General features: G+C 35.2%; 1 protein-coding gene across 1 annotated transcript; it reads left to right on the forward strand.

Moving 5' to 3' along the window:
- The first annotated feature begins 4,687 nt into the window (after positions 1-4,687).
- On the forward strand, positions 4,688-7,420 carry LOC149536494 (WD repeat-containing protein LWD1-like). Its single transcript, XM_089804024.1, has 2 exons — positions 4,688-4,780; positions 6,167-7,420. Exon 2 carries the CDS (start codon positions 6,223-6,225, stop codon positions 7,219-7,221), a length of 999 nt encoding a protein of 332 aa, XP_089660150.1. The 5' UTR covers positions 4,688-4,780; positions 6,167-6,222; the 3' UTR covers positions 7,222-7,420.
- Positions 7,421-14,659: the final 7,239 nt, after the last annotated feature.

Here is a 14,659-nt window from a genome sequence, read left to right on the forward strand (position 1 = left end):
AAGTTTGCTTTTGTTTTGAAGTTGTTTTTCTTTCTTTTTACCCCCCCCCCCCCCCATTCGCTTTGACTTTTACATCAACCCCAACCCTATTTGCATTAACTGTATTCTCCTAGGCGCCAGCTATTAGTAGGGGGCTTGGACGAGTTGATTGCTTGGACTTTATCCCCTGACACAGAGTGACATCACCGGTACCTTCCCCTCTTCTTTTATTGAGCGCTCACCTTAAATTTTTTTGCATGGAGGCTAATGTTTTAGGGGGGACAGCTCTTGTTGATAAGACCCTTGTTGATGCCTTATCCTATGCCTTCCCTTTTAATCTAGCCCTGCCACCTTTCTTGCATTTGGAAAAGATGTGCATATCTCTTGTGCAGCGCGCCCAACCTTGGAGAGCGCCCAACTTGGGGTCAGGTCACTTGGCTAGTGGCCAAGTGGAGAGGGTTAGGTGGAGGGGAACTTAGAGATGAGAGTAGGACAGTTTTAGAGTTAGCATATATTAGTTAGTTTTAGACTTTAAGATTTGTTTTAGATTTAGTTAGTTATTTATTTAATTTTAGTTTTCTTATTAGTTTGTTTTTATAGTTAGTTTTATAGGTAATCTTAAATTGTTAAGTAATAAGTTATGGTAGTATAGGTTAGTGTTATGTTAAGATTGGTTATTTTGATTAATTTTTGTTTTAATTATTTTCGTTAGTATTAGTAATTTTTGGTTAATAAAGTTGTTAGTGTTAGAGGTTAATGTGGGAGTTAGGAGTTGTGTTTAGTCACAATTAGGTTTGTCTAAACTTTAATATCAATTTAGATTTGTGTTAGATGTTTATTTTGTTTTAGTTTGAGTAGTATTAAGATAAGTATCTAGTTTAGTAATGAGTTATAATGTAATTTACTTTAGTTGTTTTTTTTTTTTTTTTTTTTACTATTTAATTAAAGTTTTAAATTAATGATTGGTGAATTAATAGACCTTAATAAAATGATGATCAGAATGATTGTTTTAAAATTATAGCTAATAATGTTTCAGTTTTGTCCAAAAAAAATTTGCGTTTTGCCCTCGTAGTTTGGGCATGACAAAGAGTCATTTTGATTTAAGACCTTTGATAAGTTTATTATTCCATTTTAATCTATTATTATTGTTTAATGTCACATATTGATATAAAAATATATTTATCTAAGATCTTAGCTCTTATTATATGTTTCTTTATTTTGTAGGTATCATATTCATGTTTGTAGTTTTATTTTATATGTTTCCTTATTTCATAGGTATCATATTGCTATTTGTAGTTTGTTTTAGCAACAAAAGTCTAGTGCCCAGACTTGTGAGAGACTCCTTTGAATGAAAAGCCATCCAAAGAAAGAAAAAATATAAATACATACTTCCAGAGACCAACATAGAAACCTACAACATGTTTCTCAACACTTAAACCAAAAGATGTCTCTATCACAGAGATTATTCCAATTGGAACCCAATGCATCCAGACTAAAACAATATACTCCATTGGTGAAGTTGTTACTTCTAGAAATGTCATTGATACTGATATTGTTCATGTCAATGTTGATGGTGTCGGTGTAAATGGTGTTGATGTTGTAGCTGACAAGGTCGATAAAGTTGTTGGTAATGCATAGAAGAAGAGGAGAAATGAGAAACTTAAAGCCAACATTGCTTGCAATGCCAATGATGTTGTTGTTCAAAGTTTTGTAGATGATGGTGTAAGGGATAGATATGTTGTTGCTAACAAAGCCACAAATGTTAGTGTAAATGTCAAAGATGTTGTTGCTAAGAAAGCTATTGATGTTGGTGTAACTATAAGTATAGATGTTCTTGTTGCTCAGAATCCCATAGATACTATTGGTAGTGTACATAGGAGTGGAAAGAAATAAAAATAAAAGATGGGGCATGAGTGGGACTTAACAAGGTCATTTAAGTTGAATTGGGCCTTAAAGTACACATTCATAGTTCTAGTGCCAAATCCATATGCAAACAAAGCTTTTGTTTAATGCAAGTGCACAGTTTGTTCACAAAAATTGGAAAATGATGTAAAAGTGCAATTAAAATTAGATACAAGTGAAAAACATATCAACAAAGTATATAAGAAACAATTAGTTGACGGAAAGGAACAATTAGTAGTCACGTGGAAATCAAAAGATGAATGTAATCATGTCAAGTATGTAGAGGAATATAATGCGATTTAGGTATAGAAGGACAAAACAAAACATCTAGTAGGTTCACTTCAATCTTAATTCCAAAGAGTAATGGATGAAACATATAAGGCTAAAACTGTTCAATTTGCTACTCTTTTTCATCTTTTGAGTAGGGGTCATCTAATGACATATTATCCCAACCTTGCTATATTATTAAAATATATAAGTGATAATAAACAATGGATGGGATTTTGTGATTTGTCTTGTTGAAGTGGAAATAACTAATCTACGAGAAAGAGTATAGGAGTCAAATTTTATTGTATTATCTTTAGATGAAGTTATAGAGGTGGACAATACTTCTTGGATGTGTATGTATGTGTACACTGTAAAGAACCATGTCTTCCATCCTTATCTTCTATGTGATGTTAAGATGAAGGGATGTTAAGATGAAGGATGACATGGTGCAAAGTATGTATGATGTAGCAAAGAAATTATTAACTGAGATAGTTTGTATGAATGACTTTACAATTGCCCAAACATTGTTGTTTGTCAAAGCAAAGGGAGCTGCAATGATGCATGGTCATAGGAATGGTCTATGTACAAAGCTACAAATGACAATTATACCTTTTATGGTTCCCATTCACCGTATGGACCACATCCTTAATTTAGCATTTAAATCTATGCATAATTTAGAAGCAACAACCAGACTTGATCAATTGATTCACAAACTAGAGCCCCTTCTATGTCTCTATGGCAACAATAAATATCATTCTTGGTGGTTTATCAATTATGTAACCAATTCTTGAAAATGTCACCCATTTAAATTACTTTATATCTTTTCATTATATCCAATGATATTTTCTCTTACTTATACTCCACATCCGTTATAAACACTTGAAATCAATAACTTAGAAAGCCAACTCTCTAAAGTTCCAAACAATCCAATTAAATTGGGACATGTGGCATTTGAATGCATTAAACCAAAATGAAAAATTATTTTATGCTAGGTGGATTGAAAAATTTATGATAGTCAAATTGGGTCTTGGTACAGGTAGACTAACTTTGTATCCCACTATTGGATCTTCCCGAGTTTTGGATATGTTGGCACAATCCTAGTTCTCTACATTTTCAACGACGCGATTTGTAAAATTATGTTTGAGTCCAAAGTTACATGTTAATATTTGCATGTCCATAAAACTATTGTAAAATCATACTTCCTTAAGTAACTTTCACATTCTTTGCACTCAAACATATAAAATTCACCATTGCCACCATTACTCATTTCTTAGATCTGATATTGATGTTTACATGAATAAAACATTGCCCATTTCAGTTATCTAAAATATTTCATCACCTTATGATTTTAATAAGTTGGAGGAGTTTCAGATTTTCAAACCTGTGCATAGTTTCTATTGTTTCAACACTCCCATTATCTCTATCATGCAACCATGATAGTAAAATTGCAATATTTATCATTAATGTAGATACCTTATTAGATAACCATACCAATTGTATTCCCTACATTCTACAATAGTTGCATCCCTGCCATACCTTCAACCTTTAATTGATAAGATGAATCAACATTGCCAACACACCTCTTTAAAGTTTATATAATGTGATGTTTGTGCCATCTCCAACCTTTGTAATAAAGTGTGAAAAACATTTCCAATATATTATAAATGAGGAAACATTGGTTTGGCCAAAGTCCATGAAAGTCACGTAATTTGGAGTAGCGAATAAATCAAATCTGTGAACCTATTGAATTAATTTGAACACTATGCACCTTTGTGAACCCGTTTGAATTGATTTGAACCATGTTGAACCCACATATACTTGCATTATTCAATCTGCAGTTTGTATGTTTCCATTGAACCTATTTGAACTAGATCAAGGTGGTTCAAGGCTCATTTTGAACTAAGTGTACCAACTGAACCATATTGAATTAATTTGAACCCAAATGAACTTGGTCCAACTTGAACATGATCATCTTTGAAATGCATTATTTTTGGAAAAGATCATAAGGAAAAGACACATACTTGATCCTTTACCATTATGAATAGGAAAAGTAGTCAAATTTTGAAAGTTTAAATTAAGATCCATATGTGGACTAACAACATATTAGTGCATTCATTTATTATTATGTATTTTCAGATACATTGATCTATAGAATAGCCAAATATTGTTAATTGTAGTAAGTGATCTAATCGAATGGATCAACAATTAGTGAAACCCTTCGGCCTACTAGATACAAGTGTTAATCTGATTTGATAAATTCAGCCTATCTAACACACCTATTCCTAACAAAACTATTCCTATATTCAATGGGAGAAGTAACTTACCAGTCAAGCTGACTTTCAATGTGATTCCTGCCAGAAACAAAAATAATACATTTGCAATAATTATAAAGTTGAATAGTCAAAGATGGAAAGCTAGATGGCTTTCGATCCCCTTTCCTATGAATTGATTAAGTCAAAACAGCCTATTTTCCTCGTTCTCTTTGAGTCTTTGTGCTGCTTTCGGATGTATTTATCTCTCCGGCTTACACCAAAAGTGTGTGCAGGAGATCTCATGGGATGCATTTGAGTTGAAAGCGGGCAACCTTAGGATATCTGGAGGTCAATCTGCGTCACTACCAAAGCCAATAGAGGTAAGCAATGATTTTCAGTACCGCCCATTTTATTGGAATGCACTGCGGGACATTTTCTTATAATGGAATTATGGTTTTCTGCTCAAGGATTTGTACAATGAATTTGTACAATGAATTTGGGCTTAATCAAAATCGTTTTGAAGTTTTAACACTTTATTTAGGTTATATTGCTCAGCTACAGGAAACTAAGAAACCCATATTTTATATTTTCGAAAAATGAGGATTATTTATTTTACGAATGCCCGCAACTAATCCAAAGACGCCCAGTTTGGAAGAAGACCTGGTTGATCACGTCTTTGGATTTTTTTTTGAGCTGGAGGAAGATCTTAGTCGCTTATACTTATGGTTTGAGTTGGAGGAAGGTCATGCTGACTTTTATTTTATTTTAATCTGGAGGAAGACCTGGTATGGTGCTAGAACTTGGGTAACGACAATAGGTCTTTTTCTTTCTGTGAATATATTGATTGCCCCGATCCAAGCCTTTACCGAGGACTTGATTTGGGGAGCTTTGGTACCCCCCTATAAAGTCAGTTATAGAGGTCAAATAGTAAATACCAACACCGCTGGGTTTGGATTTTCTGTATTAATGATCAATATGTTGCTATTGAGAATATTGTTGTTCATCAAGCTTGAAGGCTCAGGTTTTAATCTCACATCTTTCTTCTCTTCAATATGGTCTTAGGCTTGATTTTTCTTTCTTTAAGTTTAGCCGGTGAGGTTGAAGGTTCAAACCCTAATAAAGGGTGGAGGACCTGGGCCACCGAAGAGGTCACTCATCTCAGTGATACTCAACCCGAAACTTGCTTGGTTTTTAAATATTGGCCAACACTGCTAACCCATATGTTTTCCAACGCATCATACATAAACTATATCTCTGGAAACAAGTGTTCAGATCCTTATCATACCCTCAAATTGTTTACTAATCATACAAGAATCTATAGTTTAGAATTGGTACTTTCAATATTGGATGTGTAATTGCAGGCAAGCTATTATCTATCTTTAGTTTCCACCATTTTCCGACTTGGTGCTTTAATCTCTTATTTCTGTTGGGTTATAGTTGCCACCTATTGCATTTCATAGGCGAATAATCTTCCAAAATACCAAGTATTTGATGTTAACAAGCACTTGGAAGATTTTTGTTCAGAATAGATCTTTTCCTGTGACTTTGTTCCCTGACATCTAATTTTGGCTTGGATATTCTTTATTCAAAAGTTTGTCTTCCCTTCTTTGCAGTACATTATATCTTTGCAATTGTGTAGTTAGATTCCCCTGTTTTCCAATTATGTGTTAAAGCCTTGCCTCTTTTCCAATTACGTGTTCACGCTTTGCTTGAGAAATTTTCGTGGGTTTCCTCTAATAGGTCATATTGGCAATCATTTTGTACAGATCGGGACATTAGCGTTAAAATAATTTCTGCAGCTGTATTGGTCAGTATATCCTAAATGGCATCAGATCAGACATCACAAATCTACACATATGAAGCTCCTTGGCAAATATATGGCATGAACTGGAGCACCCGCAAGGACAAGAAATTCCGTCTTGCAATTGGTAGTTTCCTTGAGGATTATAACAATCGAGTAGAAATTGTGCAACTTGATGAGGAAATGGGTGAGATAAAGAGTGATTCCAGACTGGTATTTGATCACCCTTATCCTGCAACCAAGATAATGTTTATTCCTGATAAGGAATGTCAAAAAACAGATATTCTGGCTACTACTGGAGATTATCTTCGTATATGGCAAATTAATGAGGACAGGGTTGAGCTGAAGAGCTTGTTAAATAACAATAAAAACAGTGAGTTTTCTGCTCCCCTAACTTCTTTTGATTGGAATGATGCCGAGCCAAGGCAAATTGGAACTTGTAGCATTGATACAACTTGCACCATTTGGGACATTGAAAAGGAGGTGGTGGATACACAGCTAATTGCTCATGATAAGGAGGTATATGATATTGCTTGGGGTGGACCAGGCGTTTTCTCTTCAGTTTCAGCAGATGGCTCTGTTAGGGTTTTCGATTTAAGGGATAAGGAACACTCTACTATCATCTATGAAAGCCCTCAACCAGACACGCCATTGTTGCGTTTAGCTTGGAACAAAAGGGATCCTAGATACATGGCCACCATTCTTATGGATAGCTCTAAAGTAGTGGTTTTGGATATTAGGTTTCCCACTGTACCTGTTGCAGAGCTTCAAAGGCACCAAGCAAGTGTTAATGCCCTTGCATGGGCTCCTCATAGCTCTAGTCATATTTGTACTGCAGGAGATGACTCGCAAGCTTTAATATGGGACTTATCTTCCATAAACCAGCCTGGCGAAGGAGGGCTTGATCCAATATTGGCCTACACCGCAACTGCAGAAATCAATCAGTTACAGTGGTCTTCCACACAATCAGATTGGGTTGCAATTGCATTTGCAAACAAACTTCAGATATTAAGAGTTTGAAAATGTATGAGGTGCCCATTGATAGACTTATGGGTTTTCTATTTAAAGATTGTATTATGTCATAATAGAGTCACAAGGCCTTTACTGGTTTGGATTTCCCACATTTTAAAGCAATCTGATCAATCCTGTGGCTGTAACATTTGGGACATTCTTCTGCCGAAATCTTTCTTATCTAATCCTTGTGTAGTATTTCAAAATCTATTTCGAATTCCTTTTGTTGTCGTTGCCATGCATAAGTGAGATAAGCGACAAGTACTTGTTTGTGTTGTATCCTGTGTTTGTTTTACTTAGTTTGCACTTGCCAACCATTAAATATTATACTTCTGGATTCAATTGTGTGATTTTTTTTGCATTGACATTTCGGATCACACTCTGTGATCTGTCACTTTCTCATGAAGCTCTCTTTCTCTTATCGTGATGATGGATTGCAGAGTGTGATCCAAGATTTTGATGCAAAAATAATCACACAATTGAATCCAAAAACATAATATTTGATAGTTTCATATGGATTGTGGAAATCTTCTTGTTCTTACTTGCCAACCAGTTAACAATTTCGCTAATAATAATTTTTGGAGAATAAAAAAAAAAGAAGCATTCATGACATTACTATCAATAAGAGATTAGTGGGCTTTCGCTGTGTGTTGATTCGTCTAATGGTATTTCCTTCAGCCGTGGGCACAAGTGCTTCAATCATGAAATACAAAGAGCCTTATACTAGGGTTCAATAAGATTGGGGTCCTATGCAGCTGCTCAGGATTTAGTTTTATAGGAAGATGCTTCATGGAGAAAAATAAAATTGTTATAGGATCAGTTGAAATCTTTTTATCTTCAATAAGATTGGGGTCCTATGCAGCTGCTCAGGGATTTAGTTTTATAGAAAGAGGTTTCACGGAGAAAAATAAAATTGTTATAGGATTAGTTGCAGTATCTATTTTTTTGGATGTCAAATTTTGGACAAGTTAGGCTCTAGACTTTTTTCCTAGTCACTAAATTGCATAATCTTAAACATTATAGCAACTGGAGAAACTGGTCTTCCCCAAACATTGTAAGGATAACTCACACAATGGCTGAATTGAGATCTTCCAAGCTCTGAAGGATTTCTGAAACTACCCAATAATGAAAAGCTCCAAGCTATTAGACTTAAGTAGCCAATAACAAAACTGTGCAAGTAGTTGTGTTCACCTTTTCATGTAAACATGGAAGAGGCACATGAAAGGGATAAACAGAGTAATATAATAAAATTAATGCCTAATATTAATGGTAGTTAAATGTCTTCAACTCGTTCTCTTCGCAGTCTCTTTATGTTTTTAATTTTCTTTCTGAAATTTTATGGTATCGGTGATTTGGATCCATGTTAACATAGATATGACCCTCTGCAACAATGGCTGTTCTTTTTTTATAAGACGCAAAGATCTGTAAGGAAAAGAAGTTGAAACTAATTTCCCAGGTTACTAGTCTATTTGCTTTTTTTTCTGCAAGATGCACAAGAGGCTTTTAAAGTAGTTTGCAGGCCACCATTAATGGCAGCTCGTAAACATTGAAACTGAATATGGAAGAACTTATTATAAATATCAACAGGAAAACGCGAAATAGAATAGAATAGGCAAGATAATTTCCATCTTTTAACCATATTTTACCGAGAGTTCTCATCCTAAGAGTATTTTTTCACTATTAATGACCTTTTAAGTTTTATATTGAGAGCCGTTTCAACTTGGTGCATTGTGCGTTACGTTTGTTTGTAAGTTTTTTGACATTGAAATTGGGGAAGGGAGCGGTATGGTTTACAACAATAGATAAAAACCCTGCGGAGTAGATTCAATGAGATCAAATCAAAGGCGACTACCACACTGAAGAATCGATAGTGACCAGATTTGTTCTTCTCAAATAAACATTGAGAATGATTCAAGATTTCTAAGAAGAACAAATGGTATTAATTAGTATAGATATATTAAATAAATCTATCTAAAGAAATGTCATAGATATCCATTATAAAATGATTAATATTTTAATTTATTATATAAAAAATATTTCTATTTATATTTCTATGTATCTTCATTTTTTTTGGATCTTAATTTTTTTATTTAATTTTTTAAAAATGATTATTTATATCTCCAAAGATTATAATTTCAGAAAATATTTTAAATGGAGTGTTTATCAATATTTTTAAAATATACTTTGTTCATAATATATATTATGATTTTGACATGTAGAAGGTTGTCAAATTTAACCTAGAAATATAAATGTTAACATTAACATGCTCACAACATCCCACTCCACCCCCTTTCTGCCATTGTAAGATGCCTATCGGCATTAATAATTGGAAAAGTTGTCATTGGATTGACATGCTTAAGAAGAATAAATGACATTAACAATTAGAAAGGTTATGATTGCATTGACATGCTAAAGAAGAACAAATGACACTAACAATTGGAGAAGTTGTCATTTGATTAAGGATTTATTTTGGAGATACTATTTGTGAAAATTCTTATTGCAGTAATTGACTATTAATCTCTTATCTTAAACAATTATTTAACTACTGAAAATTAATTCTCAGTTAATATCAAAAAATAACACAATTGCATCTTCACCAATAAAATACGGAAAGAAATAAGCAACACAATGAACACAATATTTTGAGACAAATTATCCTTAAAAAAACCCCTAAGGGAAAACTAGTTCTACAGATGAGGAAATTATATTAACTTCAAGAAATCAAGAGATACAAAATTCCTCACCTCTCGCTGATAGAACTTTGACAACCTCCCAATTTCTCCCATTGATATTCTTTTGCTGCTATCCCCAACACTATCATTGTGCTCTTGCTAACACTGCAAGACTATTTGATATCCCTACAAATTCATCAGCTAATATTGCAAATGCTTCTCCAATTTGTGTTCTCCAAATGCCCCTCTGACCCCCTTATATACTACCCCTGTTGGAAAACCAATGGTCGAGATTGATTCTCAATCGACAGTCAAGATTTTAAAAAAACCTAACAAACTTAACCAAGTTGGTTTCCAGTTGCTTCTTAAAGGAGTCAATTAATTAATAAATAGTTGCCCAACTCTAACCCATTAGTTAGCAAAACAATTATTTGCTAATTAATCACATATGGATGAATAGTTGTCCAAAACTACCAAAACTAATGCTCCCTCTTAGCAAGGAAGTTGTTTTGCATGACACCCAACTTATCTCTGAAGAAGATGAATTTTGCCTTCCCTAGTGCCTTAGTCAGAGTGTTTGCTACCTACTCCTCTGTAGTTATATATTATAGCTAAACAACTCCTCGTTGTACACAATCTTTGAATAAGTGATAGTTGATCTCTATATGTTTAGGCCTATCATGAAACACTAGATTCTCAAACAAATTGATGCAACTCTGGTTGTCACAATGTATCACAATAATCTCAACCTTTTGACCAAACAAGGCTATTAACAACTTCTGAAGCCATATAGCTTCACATGTTGCCACGCTAGCTGCTATATGTTCCGCTTCTGCTAAACTTAGAGCCACAAACTTTTGCTTCTTGCTGAACCAAGATACAACTCCTGATCTCAAACCAAAACAACACCTTGAAGTGCTCCTTTTGTCTGTTGTACTGTCTGCCCAATCTGCATCAATATAGCCTATCAATCTGATACCTTCACCTCAAACATATTTGATCCCATACGCAACTGTACCATGCAAGTAACACAATACATGCTTAGCCAATGTCCAATGCATTGTCTTTGGTTCAACCATGAATTGACTAATTGAATTTACTACAAATGTCATATTTGGCTCAGTGTTGACCAAATACATAAGTGAACCAATCAACTGCCTATATAAGGTGGGATCTACTTCCTTTCCCTGGATGTATCTACCTTCCTTCAATTCATGATCATGGGTGTAGACATGGCTCTGCAATCATCCATCCCAAATCTCTTCAAGAATTCAATGCAATATTTCCCTTGACTAAGGAAAATCTCTCCATTTGTTTGCCACACCTCCATGCTTAGAAAGTAGTGCATAACTCCTAAATCCTTCATCTTGAACTCTTGTGCAATGTCTCTTTTGCCATCTTCCATGAGCCCTAGTGAACCTATAAGAAACATGTCATCCACATAAAGAATAAGAATGAGAACCTCACCCCCAACCACCAAGTAGTAGAGGTTAGCATCTGCTTCACTCTTCACAAAGCCCATTTCTTGCAAGAATGTATCAATGCACTCATACCATGCTCTAGGAGCCTGCCTGAGTTTGTACAAGGCTCTTTTCAATATGTATACCCGGGTCTCTTTACTGTATGCTACAAAGCCTTTTGGTTGCTTTATGTATACCTCCTCCTCCAACTCACCATTAAGGAATGTTGTCTTGACATAAATTTGATGGATTTGCCATCCCATATGTGGTGTAAATGAGATCACGGCTCATATAGAGGTATACCTGGCCATTGGAGAAAATGTCTCCTCATAGTCCATTCCCTCCTTGTGAGAGAACCCCTTTGCCACTAACCTTGCCTTGTATTTCTCGATGCTACCATATGCATCATGCTTTATCTTATAGATCTAGCATGATCCAACTACTGATTTATCTATTGGTCTAGACACTACCACCCACACATCATTCTGGATTAGTGAGAAATATTCCTCAACCATAGCATCCTGCCAAACCTGATGTCCTGCAGCCTCTTGATAGCTAGAAGGTTTACTATCTACCAACTAACTGACTAATGCCTCATAGTTATTGAACTTGGTTGGTTGTCTCCACTCTCTAGTACTGCTCCTAGGAGCTCCCACAAACTCGAGTATCCTTTTGTGTCTCTTGAACATCACAGTTCTTGCTACCAACTTTAGAGGATGAAATATCAACCTCTAAGTCTTCTAGATGCATTTCTTGTTGCACTTGTTGCTCCACATTATGTGAATCTTCACCACCTGAGCCTACACTTGTACTGGTAACTGTACTTGTGCTTTGCTGCCTTTGACTAGGTCTTGGAGCTTCTGTTGGTTGCTCACTCTAATCATTTGCTAGAAAATCTCTAGACCTTCTAAATGCATTGTCCTCTATGAACTTGACATCACGTTTGACTATAATTCTTTTGGTCCTAGGGATAAAAATCCTACATGCCTTTGAGGTTTCACTATACCCAACAAAGTACCCCCTCTCTATAGTCTGATCTAACTTGATACGTGTATCACTTGGAATATGACAATATGTCAAACTCCCAAATATTCTGAGGTGACCAACATCTAGCTTCTTTCTTGTAAAAGCTTCCTCTGGTGTCATCTTCCCTAGCACCTTGTGTGGAACCCTATACTGAATGTAAACTATTGTACTACACACTTTTGCCCATAAATAGCGGGGCATGTCTTGGTCATGTAGCATAGCCCTTACTACCTCTAATATAGAATGGTTCTTCCTCTCAACAACTCCATTATGCTATGGATTGTAAGGAACAATCCACTCTCTCTTGATTCCTTCCTTGATACATAACTCTTGGAAGTTATTTCCTTTGTATTTGCCTCCATTTCCTGATCGAAGAACCTTTATCTTCCTTCTTGTCGAGTTCTCCACAGGAGCCTTGAACTCTTGGAATCGATTGAAAACCTTATCCTTGGTCTTCAAGAAGTATATCCAGGTCTTCCTAGAGAAATCATTAATAAAAGTAACATAGTACTCATATCCTCTAAGAAAATTTATCGACATCAGTCCACATACATCTCAATGTACTAGATCAAGAACACCCTCAGATCTAGTATTACTCCTTGGAAAAGATGTCTTCACAAACTTCCCCAACATGCATCCCTTACATACATCATCATGCTCTGTTCTCATCTCTACAACACCTGTCACTGTCTCATGAAGCAATTTGAGTGCTCCATGATGAATATGGCTCATTCTCCTATGCCATAGCTCTCCAAGATCCCTATGATTAGTGTTGCTCATAAGTTCCTTAGGAGTATCAAACTACAGCCTATAAAGGCAACCACTCCTAACTCCAATAGTTATGGATGATTTCCAATCCTTATGCTTAATCAACATGTGTGACCCTCTAAAGAGTACATTATACCCCCTATCTTGAAGAGTAGATATAGAAATCAAATTCATACCTAAGCTTGGCACATGAAACACATCATGAAGTGGAATTATCTTTCCTTTCTCCCTCTAAAACTGAACAATCCCTTTCCTAATCTAGGTGAATTTAGACACGTTTGTTAGAATATATAGTCCACTAATATAACTAGGGGTGGAGGGTGAATCAGTTATCCAACTAATATCACAATTAACAATCTTAAACAATCTTAACCATATGAGTAATGTAAATTGAAACCACAACAAGATACTCATACACAATAACACTATATATGTTAACTAGGGAAACCCTTGATCAGAGGGAAAACCCCAGTGGGGAAGGTACCCACAAGATGATGTACTAATATAAATATTCATTGCTAGAGGATAGAACCTATTAGGAGTCTATTACAACATTCAATACATATGAGTCCCTGTTGGGAGACTTTGAATCCCTATTAGGAGATTCCGACCTTGTTAGGAGTTCTTGAAGATAGCTGGACCCACTACCTAAACAACTTCAAGGGCAAGACCAATGAACCCACTGTCTAAATGATCTCTGTATTATTCCTTGCAGAATAATAGAATTGAAATGTACTTCTTTCCTCTATCTTTGTCCTGTTAACTAGACCTCTGCTCCTTCAGATTTTGCAACTAGATCTCAAATCTCACATCCAATAATCCCTTGGATCACCTACATGCATTTAGTAAGCACTCTGTTTCTTTTCACACTTCACGCTTCTTTTGATAATAGATACACACTTTACACATTACAATCAAGGAAAACATCTTTCCTTTATACCATATCTTCATAATAATTCCTTGAGTAAGCCCTAAGGCTTTCCCAATTAATTACAACAAGATAATTAATTTAATTACAATTACAATAGCACTGTCGGCTCACAATCTATACAAAACTTCACACGTGTGATACTAAGGCTTGCACACTTGCTGACATAATCTTATGACTATCCTCTATCACTTCCTGACTACACATCACTTCATTACATTTGGGATGTAAGATAGACAACAATCATCATGAACTACTTTCTCAATACTCTGTCTCTGAATTGCTCTTTGTAAATTAGGTACAACTTCTGTATGCCATTGACTTAGACTCTGTGCACTTAACCATGTCATCATAACACTGTGTTGTACATGTCCATAACTATGCATGACCAGACAATCAAACCATTGTCTGTACCATCAAGATTTATGTCTACTACTTTGTCAGTCTTTATAGAAACAATGCTATGTTGACATCAATGACAAACACAATCATGAATGCAACATATCAATACTCTCCAATGCTCAGGATACTCCCCCACTGTAGTATCATCAACATTCATGCTAACAATCTCCCCCTTTGGCATTGATGACAAC

Source organism: Cupressus sempervirens, chromosome 10, assembly GCF_028749045.1.
Source record: "Cupressus sempervirens isolate cs-2001-9-10 chromosome 10, ASM2874904v1, whole genome shotgun sequence".
Classification (NCBI taxonomy): domain Eukaryota; kingdom Viridiplantae; phylum Streptophyta; class Pinopsida; order Cupressales; family Cupressaceae; genus Cupressus; species Cupressus sempervirens.

Bases quoted from the DNA above. Each gene is read 5' to 3' on its own strand.
- LOC149536494 (XM_089804024.1), top strand. From the start codon at position 6,223: ATGGCATCAGATCAGACATCACAAATCTACACATATGAAGCTCCTTGG.